At 33.0% G+C, this 21,852-nt stretch overlaps 1 protein-coding gene and 1 long non-coding RNA gene across 2 annotated transcripts; one reads left to right on the top strand and one right to left on the bottom strand.

Moving 5' to 3' along the window:
- The first annotated feature begins 14,431 nt into the window (after positions 1-14,431).
- LOC123316351 lies at positions 14,432-16,547 on the top strand. The gene is made up of 2 exons (XR_006538059.1): positions 14,432-14,669; positions 15,968-16,547. It is a non-coding gene; the product is annotated as an uncharacterized LOC123316351 (long non-coding RNA).
- Positions 16,548-17,018: 471 nt separating this feature from the next.
- Positions 17,019-20,595, bottom strand: LOC123317062 (ankyrin repeat and protein kinase domain-containing protein 1-like). Its single transcript, XM_044903421.1, has 2 exons — positions 20,337-20,595; positions 17,019-18,730 (listed from the first exon to the last, which is right to left on the bottom strand). Exons 1-2 carry the CDS (start codon positions 20,400-20,402, stop codon positions 17,528-17,530), a joined length of 1,269 nt encoding a protein of 422 aa, XP_044759356.1. The 5' UTR covers positions 20,403-20,595; the 3' UTR covers positions 17,019-17,527.
- Between the last annotated feature and the right edge of the window lie 1,257 nt (positions 20,596-21,852).

Genomic DNA, 21,852 nt, shown 5'->3' with positions numbered 1-21,852 from the left:
TTTGTCTGTTTACTAGTGAAACACCCTGTATACTCCTCGTACCCTGAAAATTTTGAAACAAATACCTCACCCTCATATGAAAATTCAAATTCTTCTTGTTGTGAGAAACGTTCATCCAGAGACTCTGGTTCATCCCCCCGACCCTGGTTACATTGCCCGTTGAAAATGAAATCGGCATCTGTTTACTGCAAAACACGTGTTAATGCTGATACGAAGGGTTCAAACTTTTCTACCTGATTCGAGCTTTTTAGGAACGAATTGCTCAAGATGAGTTCGAGTAACATTTCGTTTTGCGTGTTATATTGGATAAAATTGAATTTATGCCATGGATGATTCGAGAATTATTGATGTCCAGAATGCTCCAGAATGATGAAAATTTTCAGATTTCATTGAAACTCTTGCGAAAACTGTCTCGTATATTGTCAAGTTTAGATTTTAATTCATTCAGAACTTTGAAGTTCGACAAATAATGATGTAAATAATTCAATATTATATTTGCCTCAAGACTCGAAACTTTTCGAGAAACGATTTATTTAATTATTTGATGACGAATAAATCAATTATGTGTGTTGATATTATATTTTCATTCATTGAAGAATATTTAGAATAATGAAGTTCAACAAATGATACGAACAAGATACTTATTCAATTAACCTCATGATCCGAAACATTTCAGAATTAATTTCGTGTTTAGATAATCCGCTGCATATCGTTGTTCACAATACGACTGTCAATTTAGGACCAATTATAGAACGATTTAATTAATAGATCAATAGCTTTCGAAAATGTTGGTCAGTCTATGACTGACAACTCATTTTGTCAAATGACGGATTTCAGTATCAGACTGCTATATTAGTATGATGAGAGTTCAAAAAAATTTGTATGGACTACAGAATTCAGATGGTTGATATTCCGTGTCGCTAACAGTCAATCACATTTCCTTCAGCGTAGTTGTTGTTTTGAAGAAAAAGTAGTAGATTCTCGCAAAATCCGAAACTCTACATGTATAGCAGTTGTTCAGTTCGGGATTAAAGTTTGTCCTAGATTGATTTTGACATTTCAGTTCAGTTCTGTCAGATCAATCTAGGATCATCTTAAATCTCGGCCTAATCCTGATCCTGATCCTGATCCTGGATCCCCCTGACCTGATAGTTTCGTATACTTCTATGACAATAGCATAAAAACTCAAATTTCAACATTTTCACAGAAATTTTTGAATTTAAGGGAGAGACACATTGAAAAAATCGATAGCAATTTACCGCCTAAACTACGAGCTTGCCGAAGTTGAAACTGGTAACAATCTACTCAGTGCTTCTGTGAAAAAAATTAAAACCTGTAAACTCGTCATCGCCTTCCAAAGGCTGTATTTTGGAAGGGCTGTCGATTTGGAAAAAAATTTATAGGAACTACCCCCGCTTATTTTCATTAAGGAATCATCTCCCTTAGTTCTTCGCATTTGTTCACAGATATCCTGTATATAGATATATTTTATCTATTTACCTACTTATTTTGGATAGTAGAAGTTTAGTTTCGAAGACCAAAACAAAAATGTCAATTGCACCTGATTTGTTGATTATAAGAATCATTTATTTTGAATAATAAAACAGCATGCGAAAATACTTAAATTAACTTTTGTCTTTCTCCTTTCATCATGCCTCCATCATAGTGTCCGCTGTTCATCATAGCTTTTGGGAATTTACCAACCAATCATCTGTATATCAATCATATGTATCCGAGTATGTATTTATATTATTAACTTCATTTTGTAGATTCATCATGTCTTGACAAAAACATGGTTGCAATTTCAAAATATGTTGACTCGAGGCCTTCTAAAGACTTCAATTTTGTTTAATTTTTCCCTTACATCCTTTATGATCTATCGAAAAATGAAATCTGTTTTGAATAATTCTTCATAAAATCTTACTTGTTTCGATATAATTGGTAATTTTCTTTATGATACATCACTAAAAAATTCAAACCAGAGAGATGGTACAAGTTCTTTAAATTTTCGGGAAAATCCAATATTTAAACATAATCTATAATAAAATAGATGCTTCTGAGCAAAGGATTCCTCAAAATCATTGAGCAATCCGATACAAAGAAAATATACAGAGCGTTAGATCTGGAATAACACATCAATGACCAACATTGGGTTCAGCCGACGTTCATTTCTTTTATATTGTAAAATTTATCGCATTTTTTCTCTCGATTCTGAAATAATTTGAATTAATCTGAAAATGTTCGGAATCGCTTATTCTCATTGAATATTCATCACTATCTATTACGGTAGTGCCGATCCTAGCAGGTATGCAGCGCTTGTCCGGCACGCGGTCGCCCAAATAAAAGGGATGGCCTCAGACAGCCACCTTCATTTGTCAGTCAGTGTCAATTATTGAGTATTACTTTCTAACTCCAATTATCCAAATTTTGAATGAGACGACGAAAAATATTAAATGAAACTGAATTTTTCAATCTTGTCAAATCGAATATTCCTTGTTCCCTTTCACCGAAAAAAAGAAAAACAAAAGAATGCTTGCTTCAGAAGAACGTGATGTAAAGATCGAACAAACCACCATCTGAGAGCAATTATCGTTATCGATAGGGACTCGAGATAGGAATGTCTAGGGTTTGTAAAAATTACCAGATTTTGAAATAGAATCGCGTGGTCGTAAAAACAAAAACGGCTAGGGTTCAATTATGATGCTTCCTACAGTTACTGCATGGGTGTACTTAAAAATGTAAATTGCATTTTTATTGTGTAGATTAGATAACATAAAAATCTGTAGAGAAGATGTCGGAGGGCAGGGACATCATCATCCAAATGGGAGATTATAGATTCTCATTTACAGGGTGTTTTTAAAGTTTGAGTGGAGTGGAAATTAAAACAACTCTATCTCCTGAACGGAATCGCCTATTCATCCGAAATTTGGAATGGAGATAGTTTCCATGAGGTTCCAGAAAACTGCAATCAATATCATTCTATTTGCAGGACAGTAAATTTGGATAGTCGTTGTCGTTAAAATTTCGCGAAATCACCCAATGAATTTCATGATTTCTCGATATCTGCGTAAACTGTAAATTTTATTTATTCAATTTCTTGATAGTGACAATAAGTTTTTTCTCGTGTTGATATTTAACATTCTATTCTTCTCATACCGAAGTGAATTTTGAATCTTTACGAATTTAATCAATTAAATATACATTATTGAATGTTTATTCCAATTTTCATTTGATCCAATACAAAAAAAATCAAAGGTGCGTCGCGTTCTATAAAATAACATCAAATAAAATCATCTCTGCAACCAAAGATGTAGGAACAATTAATTCTTTAATGCAATTCATTAAGATATAAAATTCACTTCATCATGGGATGAAAACGATCACTTTATATTTTATTTTTACCAATTAAATTACTTAAAAATAAATAATTGTTGAAGAACCATCCTCGAGTTACTCTTCAGAAAACTGATCTAAGTAGTCGATCAAATGAAAACTAAAATTAACATTCAATAGTGATTCAATTGATTAAATCCATAAAAATTCAAAATTCACTTCGTTATGAGATCAATAGGATGTTGAATATCGACACGATAGAAAAAATTATTGTCGCTATCAAGACGAAAAATCAGTTTCTGGAACCTCATAGAAGCTATCTTCATATCAAATTTCGGATGAATATCTCCGTTCAGGAGATAGAGTGGTTTCAATTTCCATTTAAATTTGAAAAACACCCTGTAAATCAGAATCTAGAACTCTTAGATACTACATGTGGGGGTTCTTCGTAATCCTCGAGGTGTTCTCTATCTCACATTAAAATGTTTTTCATCTTATCTGGGACACCGTATATATGTAAAAAAAAAGTATATTTTTTGTCTTTGGAGCGGGCGGAGCGGCACATAAGGAATTCGGCACGCCTTAGGATCGGCCTGTACTTCTGAATATTCTTTTCCAAAAAGTATTCTCCTTTCTCTGAACAGCTCATTTTTTTATATGCAATGTAACATTTCTGATTATTCATTATTCTAATAGGAAGTATTATCTATATAAATAATTTTCATAGAAAGAATCAATATTATTATGGTTTTATTTCAGGTAGGTAATGAATTATTTCGCCAAATTCAGAATTATAGAGATATATTGAATTGATGTGACTGATACTGGATGAAGATCCATAATTGAACTCAAAATAGATAATACGATTTTACAAAATTAGTTTTGAACCACGACACAATAACATCTTCAGGTGGGTGAAGGTAAGCTCAGTTTACCCAGTAGTGGAATTAATAGTATTCCAAATCTTGCTTATGACCATGAAGGTCTTTCGACTAGGTTCGGCCTTCCAAGTGAAGATTCTTCTGTTCTTCAGTTGCTTGAGGAACCCTCATGTTGGGGAATCATCTCCCATAGATATATCAGTGGTTATTCATTAAAAAATAGGAAAAAGAAATTCAAAAATTTCTCACACTTCATTGAAAATTCGTCAATATTTCCTATCAGTGGTTATCAAACCGGCCGAAACAAGGCAACATTTGGCCCGATAAAATCATGCAGAAACCAGAGACGGAATAACTTGAAATATCTCCAATTGTACAAATTCGTGATTCGTGTTGGCGTAGATTCAGGGTTTTTAGCCCGATATGTATTTTAACAAGTGTTTGAAACAATGAATAATTTTTCTCCTGTTGTGTTATCTTGCAGGTAGTTGTACATTCTTAACAAAAAACTATCTGGTATCATCCATTTAAGCCGTTTCCCTACATAGAGCATTACGCTCTTGTGAGTGATACACTTTTTGTAGTGCTATCGATGTTGATATAAATGAATATCGAAAGTTCGAGCTGAAAGAAAGTTCTTCATAGTATATATAGATATATTTTACCTCTAGGTGTACCTAGAAAAGCTCCTTCCTGTTATTCTATGTTCTAAGAACATTACTGATTTATTCGTTATTCTAATGAGTGGTATTATCTATATAGATCATTTTCATAGAAAGAATCACTATTATGTACAAGATTCAAATCGATTTGTTTTCAAGTAAGTAATTAAATCGCCAAATTCAGAATTATGGTGTTAGCTTGAGATGAAAGAAGTTCAACGGATGCATAGATACACACGATGAAATGTATACAGTCATAATCCCATTCGAGAGAGCTAAGATTGGTTTTCTTTCTCGTGATTCTTTCCCCTACAAAAGAATGCGATAAAAATTGTTGAGATATGCCGCCTGGATTGCAATTATGGAGGAGATAGCGCGCTGCGCCTCTCTTTACTTAATTCCTCCGTATACTGATATTCCGCCTGTCTACATCTGCTTGTACGGTACAACGTTGCCATTTTCGGAGGTGCTAACCAGCAAAGAGTCCCGCAGAGCAATTCTTCTATATACAGCTCGGCACACTAGCGCCAGTGATATACACTCGAACTAAAAGATTGTTCAGTACATAAACGGGGTGCGTTGTGACCTCAAAACGATTTTTTGATATGTTGATCCCTAAAGCCTCCTGAATCTAACAAGCTAAAAAACAAGGCAAAACGTTGTCACCTCCGATTTCGGAGGTGACATCGATATATATGAGGTGAGAGCGTTAAACGAGTTACTATTTTGGAGGTGGTATTAACACTTTATAACTATATATATATATATATATATATATATATATATATATATATATATATATATATATATATATATATATATATATATATATATATATCTGAATATCTGAACCTATAGAGTAAATACACATATAAATGATCATTATTGTTTAAATACAAAATTTTTCAACTGATCTTGATCAAGTGAGGTGCACCTTCAATATTTTTTTGTGAAAGCTTTAATATTATTACGTTACTACTTAATGTTAGGCTCAAGATTTTGTTGGAAATTTCGCTAGAATTGTGCTCGAATTCGACGTTACATATTAAATTCTTTTCATATTCTCCAGGTTCTTCTCAATTCCTTTTAATTTTTTTTTTTTATTACTTGTCACAATATACTTTTCCACCTTTGAAATATTCTGGTCGGTATTTACGTATTTAGCCGATGTGATATAGTTTTTCATTTTTGAAGAGTCACTTTATTCAAAATACGTTGGCGCCCTTTATAAAATCATTGTGAACCCACGCCGTCTACACTGACAGCTGACCGAGGAAAAACCCAAGTGAAACTCTTCTGTGTATTGGTTTTCTTTATTAATTTTTTTGAGCAAGAATGACGCCACAACTGGCAACTTAAAATATTCGTGTAAGGCAAGTTCAGCATAATAATCATACTTACAATCACGTGTAGTTTTTTGCAACTTCAGTATTTTCATTACGTTTCAAGTCACCCTGTTTATGCCAATTGTTCAGGAATAATTTACTATTATCAGTATTATTTTCAAAACTTATTGAAACATATATTTATTGGTAGTTTTTCCAACATTCATTTTGAATCGGTTTCAATATTTGTGAAAATAAAGTTATCGACGTGAAACATGTTCCGCCGGAGACAAAAAGAATGGTACGATCTGACCAGCCCGCTGGCACAAAAATCACCCGACCCACCGGGAATTTTCCCGGTTACCCGGCGGTCCAATAAGCCCCTGAACATAAATCTGTGAATATTTTGAAAATAACATTGAATTTTCCTTCAGATTGAATATAGGATTCCTAGAATAACTAGGCACTTATATTGACCATACTCTGCCCATAGGTTTCAACACTCGAAACGTCGTAAAACTTTTTTTTATGACATGTTTGGGAGTTTATCGCCATTTCGAATATTCTGAAGATATTGAAGTTTTCCTGAAGAAATTTGTCCAGAAGAATTATTCAGATGAGTGTGACCCACTGGTTTCACCATTTCACCGGTGAAAATCACCGCAACTCATAAAGCAAGGTATGGTATTCTGCCTAATTCAATATAAAAAACTTGTGAGTATCTGAGTGGCATATAAATTTGGATTCATTATTATTTCAATAGGTATTTGGACAAACATACATATTTTCAATGTAAACACCAATAAGGTACATACATGTAGAAAGATATTTTTATTACTCTTGATTAACTTTTGACGTTGTTGTTGCTGTTCTATTGTTGTTCCTATTGTTTGAATAATGAGAAACTGATAGAAAATGGGAAGGCTAGGGAGTTGTCAATTTAGACGGAAATTGAAAAAATACTTTAGTATTCAGTTCTTCAAAAATTTGTTGAAAAGTGTTGAAAAATAACATCAGTCGAGACGCGACCGTTATTTAGAAGAAGTAACGACGAATTTAATATCGAAGACGTAAGGTTGTATCAAAATTGTGTGTTGCCGATTAAAGAGTGAAACCAGTAAGAATAATATAATTAACCCTGTATACCCTAGACAATTATAAAAAACCTAGTTACATGTTCCAGAAGTTTTCATAAAACATTTCTACAATATCAGAATCATAGCATTGGTAATTTGAACTCGTAAAATAGAATCTTTTGGTAGCTTTCTATAAAATTCAGTCTTTTTATCGTTCCACTGCAAAAGCAGCGGATAAGAGAGCAGTGAGTAATCAGTAATTGAAAGAGGTACTGATATTTTTCGTACTTGATTATTGGATATCAATAAAAAAAATCTACCCAAACTACTTACACAAATATAACACTTAACTAAGAACTATATTCAAAATAAGATCGTGTATAAAAGCATGTTAGGATTAATTACTATATCATTTCTTATATATTTTTTCTAAATCATTATATTCGCCCAACTGCCCATCATTTCTCCTACAGTAGGAAGTATATTGAATTATACCTGCGCTATCCACCGGACTCAAAAAATTGGCTATCCCTCTCAGAATATAAGTTTGGCTTCCAATTTCTAAGTCAAGTGACACTTGTAGTTGGGGAGCCGAAGAGGGAAATTCGGGATATACTCGAGCGTGTCAGATTAATATAAGGGGACATACCTTGGAACCTGTAGAGTACCTCTACGAAAAATTAGACCTGTATATAGGGGGAATTGTCAAGATGACTTCACCTTTGAAAAAAAATTTCACCTGAATAAACAATTAACAGGACAACTGACGCGTATTTGTGGCTGTTCATCTTAATACATTGATATAATAATAATAATTGATAATTAATAATTGGTACCTTAAATCATTCACAATGTATAGGCAACTCAAATGAAGATTAGAAATATCAATTTTCGGGAACATATTCTACGATGACATTCATCGAGAATCCTGTAGTAAACTTTTCGCAATTAATTCACTCAAGCATGAAATTCTCAAATGCACCACTTTTTTGGGTCTCTCAATAGAAGGAAATTCTTTGTCATCCTCTTCATTCACAATCTTTCTGATTGTGGAAATATTCAGCTGAAATATAAGTCGTTTGGATTCAGATGAAACATTATATAAATTTTCTCACAATTGATATTTTCGCTTCTGTCTGACGTATTGTGGATTTTAGAATATTAAATGAGCGGACCTGAATTCTTAATAGTATTTCCCGAAACCCTGTCTCTTTTTTCAATCACTTTCGGCATTTTCGTAATAAAAATTGATATTAGTTGTGGCAACGGTGTTGTGACAAACGAATTATCCACAACTGACTTTAATATTGTTTTCTGCCCATTTATGTCAAACAGTAAAAATTCTTCATTTGTATAAATAAGAACATTGAGTATTATCATTCAAACTGAAATGTGGCATAATGAAAAAATAAAATTTAATTTGAAGATGGACATTGGAAAAGCTAAAGAATAAGATAAAAGCAAGCTGCGATCTGAAGAAATAATATGTTCCCCTCTTACTTTGATCTCCTTTGGATTCAAGTCAAATAGCTATTTTAGCCCTTCACATGAGGAATGAAAAGTGCAAAATGTGAATTTTTTTTCGATGAATCCGTTTCATAGGGACAATTTCTGGTGAATAAAAAGGTGATTTGGGTTAAATTAATATCAAAAACTGATAATTTCAATCAATTGTATTTTCTCTCAACAATAATGTGGACAATTTTTTCACATCCTCTTCAGACAAATATTTGCATATTTGCTTTAAACATAAATAGGGAATTCTACTATCGAACACTATATTCAGAACTCTACAGGCCTCCTCTTGAAATTTGACGATTTCAATGATTTTCGAGAATTTGTGTCGAATTTCATTCCAATAAAAAGTGGAAACCTCTTGTGAAAAAATGTTATTCCTGACACTAGCGTTTCTCAAGTAATTGATAACCTCACTCTTCTCGCAGCATAATATATGATGCAGTGTTACCCAGTGTGTTTCAACTATATTTATGGATTTCAGATACTCCAAATCTTCGTCGTAATAGCGATATATGATTTGTAGTTTCACATCGGAGGCAATTTTCCTAAAAATACTGTCTTCAACATTTTCCCCACGGTGTTTTCTCAGAGCGATGTGTTTAATGAAGGTGGTGATGATGGCCGTCATTGGATGATTTTCCACGAACAATTGCTCGAAAGCAGTCAATCCAATGTTGCTCCTCACGTCTATTGCCGCCCCCTCACGAAGAAGAAGATCGACCAAAACCGTCTTTCCTGTACGGGATGCTATTTGTAAGGGTGTCTCACCGATTGATGTATTCTTACGGTCGATATCAACACCTCTGTGTATGAATTTCCTCGCCAGAAACAGGACCTTTTCGATAGAGCATGTGCGAGATGCAGCAATGATGTGGAGGCAGTTGTTTCCTATTATATTTGTGGCATTTGGACCTAAACCGTAATCCAGCAGTTTTTCGATAAAATTCATATTTTGGGGTCTAAACTTCACCACTAAATGTAGTAAGGTATTTTGCAAACAGTCAACGGCATCTAGTTGAGCACCATATTTCAGTAACTCTTCCAAGCATTTGTCTTTGTTGGCCGCATAAACACACAAATGAATTGGTTTGTAACCGTAAAAATTGCCTTCTTGCTCTATCTCAGCGCCATACATTACTAGGTGTTTAATTAATTTGTAATGTCCGCATAGCACTGCGTGGTGAAGACAAGCATAGCCAATAACATCGGTGCATTTCACATCCGCCCCCTCTTCCAATAACTTCAACATTGTATGTTCTTCTCCAGCAAAAATTGAAGCTCTGAAAGCGGAGTTAATCCTATCCTGGTTCTGCTTCAGTTTCTTCCTCGCATATAAGAGTAACACCTTCTGTGAGAAAAAAAATTAGGAATTAATTAATTGATGCAGTTGAAGTTCCAGAATTTTTTATCGCTTTCATAAGCCAATTTTTTCAGAGCCAATGTCTATTTGAAATGAAATATTGATGCAAACAATTCATGAAGCAGGTGAAGAATTTTGATTGCTCTAGTATTTTAGATGAGCGAATACCGTTACGGTTCTAGTTTCTTCCGAATTAATAAAATTTCAAATTATATACTTTGTAACAATATTAGTACACCGTTCAAGTTTTCAGTTAGAATACTAAGGATGGTTGTTACTCAAGAGGTGTGAATATTACAAGTTCAACATTTTTTCAATTTTAAGAGACAGAATTTTGTAAAACATTGATGTAAGTTTCTTTAGAATTCAAAAATTTAAAAATTTCTTCGTAAAATAAATGATACACCTATGACAAATTAAATTGGATGTCAGATTCTGATTGAAGTTTGGAAAAAATAAATGATTGAAAGAATGTAATTTTTATATTTCTGTAGAATTTGATGAATTAAGGAATTTGCTTCGATTTGTGAAAAGTAGAATTGCAGATCATGGTAGAAAATGAGGGAATCAATTCCATTATAACCGTATCCGAATTATAACCGTAGACCCGCCCTTGTCAGATCACGAGCAAATATTTATGGGAATTCTTGGAATTGGGACCTTACTGGCTTTGAAAGGGGCATTGGAATTGGGGCTAAACTGTAAAAATTTTTTTGGTAAATAAGATTTGTTGACATTATATGTGACTTTGTATTATATGTTTTTGAATAAATTGTAGACCTGAAGATGCAAAAGGCAACTTCTGCGAAATGTCGCCACGGCAGTTGTATAACCATTAATATTTTTTATTTAGTCCTATTTCCTGAAAGAATAGATCCGTTGAATTAATTATGGAGGACGAAAGTTCTGGTATAATTTTAATAAAAATAAATTTCTTCGACATATTTCCATTAGTTAACTATTCTTCCAAATATTGAGTTCAGTTATTTATTTCTTATATTCAATCCAATGTTACTGTATCGTTAAGCCTTTGATATATCCTCGATGAATTTAGCATTCAAGTATTTGTTCGTTCTATAGAAAATTGATTTCAATATTTCTCGCATATGAGTATCTCTTTCAACGTCAATTTTTTTTATTCTAAGCCAATATTACCCGTTACTCAAGGGAAATGAATCGAGGTATTAATTATTTCACACAAAGGTACTACACATACTGAATATGTATACAAACGGAATTTCAGAGATCGAAAAAAAGTACCTGAAGAAAACTATTATTAGATTCCATAAAAATATGCCGGTTAGCATATTTTGTAGCTTAATTTTAGCGTTGAGTCAAAATTATTCGGACTTACCTTATTGACACATAGTATAACGATCAAAAACAGAATAAAGAAGAGTTCGACACTTAGGAACAACATTTTGAAAGCACCAATAACTTTAGACTTGTACTAAGCAGAGTGTCTTTCGCACTAATGAAACTCAAATCGCAGAATACTCAACTATTCATCAACCCGGTTAAGTGGTGAGAATTCTAGATGTTCTTCTTCTTTTCTGCATCTTTTTCTTCCGAACAATAATAATAAACTTCGGTTCGTTTCATGGAAATTGTCAACTATGACTCATTATAGACTGGGCTTCGAAATTTCAAATTATACCTGAGCAAGCGTACCCTCATAAGATGAAGTAATTCGGTTGGTGATATTCAGTTTTATAGGCATATCCTTCAGGCTAATCTACAGCCCCTTTTTATTCAAATTTGATAGGGAAAAAATTGAGAGAAAAATCATATCTCTGAACTTTTTGAAGCTGCGAATCATGAATCCTGGAACGCCTATTTATTTCCGAATATTGGATAGATGAACTTGTCCCAATAATTCGTTAGATTCGAGTAGATAATGAAGATTTTTAATTTTATTACTACACACACCGGCAAATTTAAATGAACGGAGATGAATTGTATTATTCTTTCTCATAACATTTTTGCGGCACAATTTAAAAGCATCATTCAACGGATAGATAGAATTCGAAAATTACAGTGAGATACTTCAATATTATTCATTAGTATAGACATAAATGTAGTAAAGGAGGGTGAATGGTTCTTGAAAGAATAAGAACAAGATGTGGACATGGAACCTATTTGATTTCTCTTTCGCTTCTCTTGCGAAAGGGAAAATAAATTGAGTCTAATCCTGACCGTTTCTGAGAAAATCAGAAATCAGAAGAATATAATATAGTTAGGGAATTAAGAAAATGTTTCTAGACAAATTATGGAAGTTAGGTATAACAAGAGGCAAATTGAAGCAAACATTCAATCTGACAAACATTGTTTTCTCTAAAAGCAGACACACTCTTCAAAATTTGCCGAAATCTGATAATTTTTCGTAATTATGACATCCTGTATCTCAGAAATAAACCGAGCAAAAAAAATTTATAAAATCCATTTGTAACATCTACCGTTTGTTATACCTACTCTGATACACCGTGTATATTAGGTTTTTCTCCTCTCGCTACTTTGAAGATCGCACATATTTGGGAATTCCGCCGAAGTAGAAACTTTTCCATCAGAAAATAAAAAGACATATATGATAAAATATAGATCATACAAAAATGAAAAATATGAAAAATAAAAGTGTCGAAATACAATTTTTGTTTTTGACTTTTTGATTCTGTAATATTTATATCGCTTTAGCTGGTCGTGAATACGTCATTACATTGCCAAAATGTGACAATAAGGAAAAAATTCTTGACATAGTTCTTCTAGGAGAGTATGCAGTTTGTATGGGGCACATAAAAATTGTAGATTCTTTTGAAGAAAGGAGCATGTCTATTCGTGAACTTTATCGTTAAGTATTTTCTTATCGAATACCTTTTGTTATTGGGATCAACATCATAAAATTTTGGGAAAAATATTCCTTCATGATTCTAGGAAATGTTAGTCCATTCCAGGAATAATTTGATAGGTATAATGGGATTTTGGGGTACGCTCTCACTTTACAAAGTGTTGCTGTGCAAATTGATTTCTGAAAGGTTAAGTACGGTATAATTTAACGGTGAAGTGAGAGAATACCAGGTAATTTCAGACATTCATAATTTCACAGTTAATTCATCTGGAATATTCTCAAAAATATTGTTCTTTTAGAAAGTAAGAAACGATCTCAAACAGCGGCAGATACTTATACTTCATACGAAATTTGTTCATTTGGATTTAATTGTAGTTTTTTTTTGAAAATACAATAATATTAAAAACACCTAGATCTGGCAGGCACATATTGATGCCCCAACTCATAATTTTATGAGTGTGGGGTAGTTATGTTTAAGGTTGACAGCCGTCTCCATGGGTTGATTCTACAACTAAATTTCCATATTTCTTATTTATCATATAATATTTTTGCTTTTCACCAAGAAATCCGGTTTTTATGCAATCCATAATTTTTCCGTTTTTTTTTCGACCTTACGTCATTAAAATGGGCATAACTTCCCAACCTTGGATATTGAACAGAAGCAGATATGGGCTACATCGAACCGGCCCGGGAATTTTCTTCCAGACCGGCACACTTAGAACGAAAAAGTAGTTTTGGTGAGGGTTCAGTGGAGTAGCTAGCATGAAGTGCTATGAAAAAGACGTTTTAATGAACATCCCCAAAGGATGGCAACTGAAACGCGATTTTTTTTCTTACAATTCAGAAAAATGTCAAAAAATTGAGCAGACATTTTGGGGAAGCGAGAAGGCGATCAAAAAATTCTGCGATGTTTTCATATAATTGCAAGGGGTAGAAAAAAACACCTCTTAAATCGTTTCGCGAAAAGTTTTTTACTTATGCATATAATACTTTTGAGAAATCAATTTTTGATAGCTTGATTCATTTTGAACAAATAAGATCTCTCGTCATTTCCTGCAAAGTGACAGTTTTTACCTAGTTGGCGTATATCATGCTGACATTATAGAGAAACACCACCAATTTTTTATTGCCTATAGAACAACTACAAAATTTGATTGATAGTTACTAAGGAGAAAATTAAACATTTATTTTCACATGCCATCTTCAGGGGGCTGCTCAAAAAAATATATTTGAAAAACCCACTGTTTTTCGACCATAAATTAACTAGTCATTTACAAATTGCATGAATATATTCATACAATGTTAGTTTTATATTTATATTTCATTAATATTCATATATTATATTATCCTAATTCTCCATAGGTACCGAAGTACGCCTCAGAAGCTCCGTAAGCTTGTACGAGTTCGGAGAATAAGATTTGTTCTAGCTTACTGTGTCCTTACGCCACCTTAGGCGCAGCACTGTTAATTCGAACACAACAGTGAATGGTGGCTCGTACCCGTATGGACAAGAAAATTCCTTCTCTAGCCCAGGATCGAACTCAGTACCTTACGGTTGCGAAATACTGAGCCGACGCTTCTGGCTTCTAACCACCAAGCTACGGACGCTGTGTTTAATGAAACAACTCTGAGTAAAAAGCATCAACGAAAAATGTATCCATGTTGTCTATAGGTATGGTTTAAAAAATAAAATTTGTCGAATTAGTTTTATCCATTTTCTCACATTTGACATCAAGTATTTTTTGAACCATACACAACATGGATGCATAGTTTCCGAATTTCGATTTCAAATTTCCTCGGAGTTATTTTGTAAGAAATTGATGGAATCTGAAAAAAGGTTAGAAATAGTCTCTATGTACCATTAATTTCTAAGCCAGTCGACGAAAATGGTTGTTTACCATGATACCTTCCCATGCGTATGTTGGATAGTTTTTCCGATATCATATTTTGATATATGTACCCTAAAATATCATCAAATTGATTATTCACTTCAAGATTTTGCTCAACGAATTAGGTACAAAATCCAGGGATCCACTCACGTGATATACACAGTACCTACATAAATTCTGAAGGAACATACCGGGTTATTCAAAACTAAAATAAAATCTGGAAACTATTGATATTGCTAACTAATTATATGGCAAATATATGGTTTCGGGATATTGAAAACACAAAAATTGATAATAATGGTTATTTTGACAGTAGAAACAAGAAAATTTAGTTGTAGGAGTTTTTTCTTGAAAATAAGAATTCTTATATAATTCGTTTTACTGTAGATTATAGAAGGCGCTAGATCCCAAAAAAGAGACCTATCCTGTCAGGTAAAAGATGTATTCTCGGATGTATTTTTGCTCAAAAACTTCTTTTGGAGATTTTCGTTTCACATAATGGAATTGCAATTTATGCATCTTCAAATGGCGGACATAGATTTTGTATTTCCTATAGCGAGTAAGCTTTTGTCAAATAATATCACTCACTTCCCTGTTTTTAATCACAATACCAAACTTTACTTTCACACCATGGACTGTGTAGCGTTCAATTTCATTGCAGCACAAAATACTTCGTATAGTAATTTGGGTTGCCTACTGATTTCGAGTTCGACTAATTTAAATTATCTCGGGGAATGTTAATCGGTTTTTTTTTCCATATGTGCCAGATACGGTTATTTTCCTTCAAGAAAGAATTCACTTTCGTACTCGAAATTGGGAAAGTAGATATTTCGATTTATTCTGTGGAAATCCAAGAGTTTTGGGATAAAAATATTTTCCTGATTTCTTTCAATATTGTATTGCGAGTTGGTTATTTGATGAAGCAATATAATACCCAAATTTGGGGATCATTGGAGTGTATTGAAAGAGTATCTTTCTCCATTAGGCCAGACAACATCAAAGTGAGTTTTTTTTTCATACATTCGTTAATAGTTTATATCTTCATCTAGAACGATTAATATCGTACATCCCATTGTTCAAGGGCCTTTTTTTTTCCCGACTTTTTCTTCTTGAGTTTACGTTTGGAATATAACGTAAAATATAAGAGTGCTGTCGACAGAGAATTCAATTTACCTAAGACCCAAGAACATCAAGGATACTGAACGAGCGCTGCAGATTTTTGGTTTATGTTCAATTTTTGTCTTCACGAGTTTGGACTCACAGGATTGAGAATTGGTGACGTAGTTTTAATAATAGTTTCAATCCTGCTGTTCATCAAACTGGTATGTACAGATAATTTCGCTTTCGATTGCTGGTACCAATCAAGAATACCTTGTGACATAGGAACTTTTCTAGTGAAGTTGATTTTGGAGTTTTGACATTAATAAGTGAATATCTGAATATCTGAACCTATAGAGTAAATACACATATAAATGATCATTATTGTTTAAATACAAAATTTGTCAACTGATCTTGATCAAGTGAGGTGCACCTTCAATATTTTTTTGTGAAAGCTTTAATATTATTACGTTACTACTTAATGTTAGGCTCAAGATTTTGTTGGAAATTTCGCTAGAATTGTGCTCGAATTCGACGTTACATATTAAATTCTTTTCATATTCTCCAGGTTCTTCTCAATTCCTTTTAATTTTTTTTTTTATTACTTGTCACAATATACTTTTCCTCATTTGAAATATTCTGGTCGGTATTTACGTATTTAGCCGATGTGATATAGTTTTTCATTTTTGAAGAGTCACTTTATTCAAAATACGTTGGCGCCCTTTATAAAATCATTGTGAACCCACGCCGTCTACACTGACAGCTGACCGAGGAAAAACCCAAGTGAAACTCTTCTGTGTATTGGTTTTCTTTATTAATTTTTTTGAGCAAGAGTGACGCCACAACTGACAACTTAAAATATTCGTATAAGGCAAGTTCAGCATAATAATCATACTTCTTTATCCTCTTCATTCACAATCTTTCTGATTGTGGAAATATTCAGCTGAAATATAAGTCGTTTGGATTCAGATGAAACATTATATAAATTTTCTTACAATTGATATTTTCGCTTCTGTCTGACGTATTGTGGATTTTAGAATATTAAATGAGCGGACCTGAATTCTAAATAGTATTTCCCGAAACCCTGTCTCTTTTTTCAATCACTTTCGGCATTTTCGTAATAAAAATTGATATTAGTTGTGGCAACGGTGTTGTGACAAACGAATAATCCACAACTGACTTTAATATTGTTTTCTGCCCATTTATGTCAAACAGTAAAAATTCTTCATTTGTATAAATAAGAACATTGAGTATTATCATTCAAACTGAAATGTGGCATAATGAAAAAATAAAATTTAATTTGAAGATGGACATTGGAAAAGCTAAAGAATAAGATAAAAGCAAGCTGCGATCTGAAGAAATAATATGTTCCCCTCTTACTTTGATCTCCTTTGGATTCAAGTCAAGTAGCTATTTTAGCCCTTCACATGAGGAATGAAAAGTGCAAAATGTGAATTTTTTTTCGATGAATCCGTTTCATAGGGACAATTTCTGGTGAATAAAAAGGTGATTTGGGTTAAATTAATATCAAAAACTGATAATTTCAATCAATTGTATTTTCTCTCAACAATAATGTGGACAATTTTTTCACATCCTCTTCAGACAAATATTTGCATATTTGCTTTAAACATAAATAAGGAATTCCACTATCGAACACTATATTCAGAACTCTACAGGCCTCCTCTTGAAATTTGACGATTTTAATGATTTTCGAAAATTTGTGTCGAATTTCATTCCAATAAAAAGTGGAAACCTCTTGTGAAAAAATGTTATTCCTGACACTAGCGTTTCTCAAGTAATTGATAACCTCACTCTTCTCGCAGCATAATATATGATGCAGTGTTACCCAGTGTGTTTCAACTATATTTATGGATTTCAGATACTCCAAATCTTCGTCGTAATAGCGATATATGATTTGTAGTTTCACATCGGAGGCAATTTTCCTAAAAATACTGTCTTCAACATTTTCCCCACGGTGTTTTCTCAGAGCGATGTGTTTAATGAAGGTGGTGATGATGGCCGTCATTGGATGATTTTCCACGAACAATTGCTCGAAAGCAGTCAATCCAATGTTGCTCCTCACGTCTATTGCCGCCCCCTCACGAAGAAGAAGATCGACCAAAACCGTCTTTCCTGTACGGGATGCTATTTGTAAGGGTGTCTCACCAATTGATGTATTCTTACGGTCGATATCAACACCTCTGTGTATGAGTTTCCTCGCCAGAAACAGGACCTTTTCGATAGAGCATGTGCGAGATGCAGCAATGATGTGGAGGCAGTTGTTTCCTATTATATTTGTGGCATTTGGACCTAAACCGTAATCGAGCAGTTTTTCGATAAAATTCATATCTTGGGGTCTAAACTTCACCACTAAATGTAGTAAGGTATTTTGCAAACAGTCAACGGCATCTAGTTGAGCACCATATTTCAGTAACTCTTCCAAGCATTTGTCTTTGTTGGCCGGATAAACACACAAATGAATTGGTTTGTAACCGTAAAAATTGCCTTCTTTCTCTATATCAGCGCCATACATTACTAGGTGTTTAATTAATTTGTAATGTCCGCATAGCACTGCGTGGTGAAGACAAGCATAGCCAATAACATCGGTACATTTCACATCCGCCCCCTCTTCCAATAACTTCAACATTGTATGTTCTTCTCCAGCAAAAATTGAAGCTCTGAAAGCGGAGTTAATCCTATCCTGGTTCTGCTTCAGTTTCTTCCTCGCATATAAGAGTAACACCTTCTGTGAGAAAAAAAAAATTAGGAATTAATTAATTGATGCAGTTGAAGTTCCAGAATTTTTTATCGCTTTCATAAGCCAATTTTTTCAGAGCCAATGTCAATTTGAAATGAAATATTGATGCAAACAATTTATGAAGCAGGTGAAGAATTTTGATTGCTCTAGTATTTTAGATGAGCGAATACCGTTACGGTTCTAGTTTCTTCCGAATTAATAAAATTTCAAATTATATACTTTGTTACAATATTAGTACACCGTTCAAGTGTTCATTTAGAATACCAAGGATGGTTGTTATTCAAGAGGTGTGAATATTACAAGTTCAACATTTTTTCAATTTTAAAGAGACAGAATTTTGTAAAACATTGATGTAAGTTTCCTTAGAATTCAAAAATTGAAAAATTTCTTCGTAAAATAAATGATATACCTATGACAAATTGAATTGGATGTCAGATTCTGATTGAAGTTTGGAAAAAATAAATGATTGAAAGAATGTAATTTTTATATTCCTGTAGAATTTGATAAATTTAGGAATTTGCTTCGATTTGTGAAAAGTAGAATTGCAGATCATGGTAGAAAATGAGGGAATCAATTCCATTAACAATTGGTCCTAAGTGTACAGTCAGTTTATGAGTTTTTCTCAAACAATATAATCGAGGTGGAACAGAGTTGTATTTTTAATTTTTTTCTACTGTTGATCCGTTAGAAAGTTGTTTTTATATAATTTGTCTACCAATTGATTAGCCCTCGTCTGTAATCTAGAAGTAGGTTTTTTTTGTGAAACTTCATAAATATTAACATCTCGTAACAATTTCCTTAACTTCTGTTATATATTCATAGCGAATTATAACCGTAGACCCGCCCTTGTCAGATCACGAGCAAATATTTATGGGAATTCTTGGAATTGGGACCTTACTGGCTTTGAAAGGGGCATTGGAATTGGGGCTAAACTGTAAAAATTTTTTTGGTAAATAAGATTTGTTGACATTATATGTGACTTTGTATTATATGTTTTTGAATAAATTGTAGACCTGAAAATGCAAAAGGCAACTTCTGCGAAATGTCGCCACGGCAGTTGTATAACCATTAATATTTTTAATTTAGTCCTATTTCCTGAAAGAATAGTCCTGTTGAATTAATTATGGAGGACGAAAGTTCTGGTATAATTTAAATAAAAATAAATTCCTTGGACATATTTCCATTAGTTAACTATTCTTCCAAATATTGAGTTCAGTTATTTATTTATTTCTTATATTCAATCCAATGTTACTGTATCGTTAAGCCTTTGATATTTCCTCGATGAATTTAGCATTCAAGTACTTATTCGTTCTATAGAAAATTGATTTCAATATTCCTCGCATATGAGTATCTCTTTCAACGTCAATTTTTTCTATTCTAAGCCAATATTACCCGTTACTCAAGGGAAATGAATCGAGGTATTAATTATTTTACACAAAGGTACTACACATACTGAATATGTATACAAACGGAATTTCAGAGATCGAAAAAAAGTACCTGAAGAAAACTATTATTAGATTCCATAAAAATATGAAGCCGGTTAGCATATTTTGTAGCTTAATATTAGCGTTGAGTCAAAATTATTCGGACTTACCTTATTGACACATAGTATAACTATCAAAAACAGAATAAAGAAGAGTTCGACACTTAGGAACAACATTTTGAAAGCACCAATAACTTTAGACTTGTACTAAGCAGAGTGTCTTTCGCACTAATGAAACTCAAATCGCAGAATACTCAACTATTCATCAACCCGGTTAAGTGGTGAGAATTCTAGATGTTCTTCTTCTTTTCTGCATCTTTTTCTTCCGAACAATAATAATTAACTTCGGTTCGTTTCATGGAAATTGTCAACTATGATTCATTATAGACTGGGCTTCGAAATTTCAAATTATACCTGAGCAAGCGTACCCTCAAGATGAAGTCATTCGGTTGGTGATATTCAGTTTTATAGGCATATCCTTCAGGCTAATCTACAGCCCCTTTTTATTCAAATTTGATAGGGAAAAAATTGAGAGAAAAATCATATCTCTGAACTTTTTGAAGCTGCGAATCATGAATCCTGGAACGCCTATTTATTTCCGAATATTGGATAGATGAACTTGTCCCAATAATTCGTTAGATTCGAGTAGATAATGAAGATTTTTAATTTTATTACTACACACAGCGGCAAATTTAAATGAACGGAGATGAATTGTATTATTTTTTCTCATAACTTTTTTGCGGCACAATTTAAAAGAATCATTCAACGGATAGATAGAATTCGAAAATTACAGTGAGATACTTCAATATTATTCATTAGTATAGACATAAATGTAGTAAAGGAGGGTGAATGGTTCTTAAAAGAATAAGAACAAGATGTGGACATGGAACCTATTTGATTTCTCTTTCGCTTCTCTTGCGAAAGGGAAAATAAATTGAGTCTAATCCTGACCGTTTCTGAGAAAATCAGAAATCAGAAGAATATAATATAGTAAGGGAATTAAGAAAATGTTTCTAGACAAATTATGGAAGTTAGGTATAACAAGAGGCAAATTGAAGCAAATATTCAATCTGACAAACATTGTTTTCTCTAAAAGCAGACACACTCTTCAAATTCTGCCGAAATCTGATAATTTTTCGTAATTATGACATCCTGTATCTCAGAAATAAACCGAGCAAAAAAAATTTATAAAATCCATTTGTAACATCTACCGTTTGTTATACCTACTCTGATACACCGTGTATATTAGGTTTTTCTCCTCTCGGTACTTTGAAGATCGCACATATTTGGGAATTCCGCCGAAGTAGAAACTTTTCCATCGGAAAATAAAAAGACATATATGATAAAATATAGATCATACAAAAATGAAAAATATGAAAAATAAAAGTGTCGAAATACAATTTTTGTTTTTGACTTTTTGATTCTGTAATATTTATATCGCTTTAGCTGGTCGTGAATACGTCATTACATTGCCAATATGTGACAATAAGGAAAAAATTCTTGACATAGTTCTTCTAGGAGAGTATGCAGTTTGTATGGGGCACATAAAAATTGTAGATTCTTTTGAAGAAAGGAGCATGTCTATTCGTGAACTTTATCGTTAAGTATTTTCTTATCGAATACCTTG

Source organism: Coccinella septempunctata, chromosome 7 (assembly GCF_907165205.1).
Source record: "Coccinella septempunctata chromosome 7, icCocSept1.1, whole genome shotgun sequence".
Lineage (NCBI taxonomy): Eukaryota > Metazoa > Arthropoda > Insecta > Coleoptera > Coccinellidae > Coccinella > Coccinella septempunctata.
This window is presented reverse-complemented; position numbering and strand designations above follow the sequence as displayed.

Bases quoted from the DNA above. Each gene is read 5' to 3' on its own strand.
- LOC123317062 (XM_044903421.1), bottom strand. From the start codon at position 20,402: ATGTTGTTCCTAAGTGTCGAACTCTTCTTTATTCTGTTTTTGATAGTT. The intron at 18,731-20,336 runs GTAAGTCCGAAT...TTTTTCTCACAG, and splicing joins TTATACTATGTGTCAATAAG to AAGGTGTTACTCTTATATGC.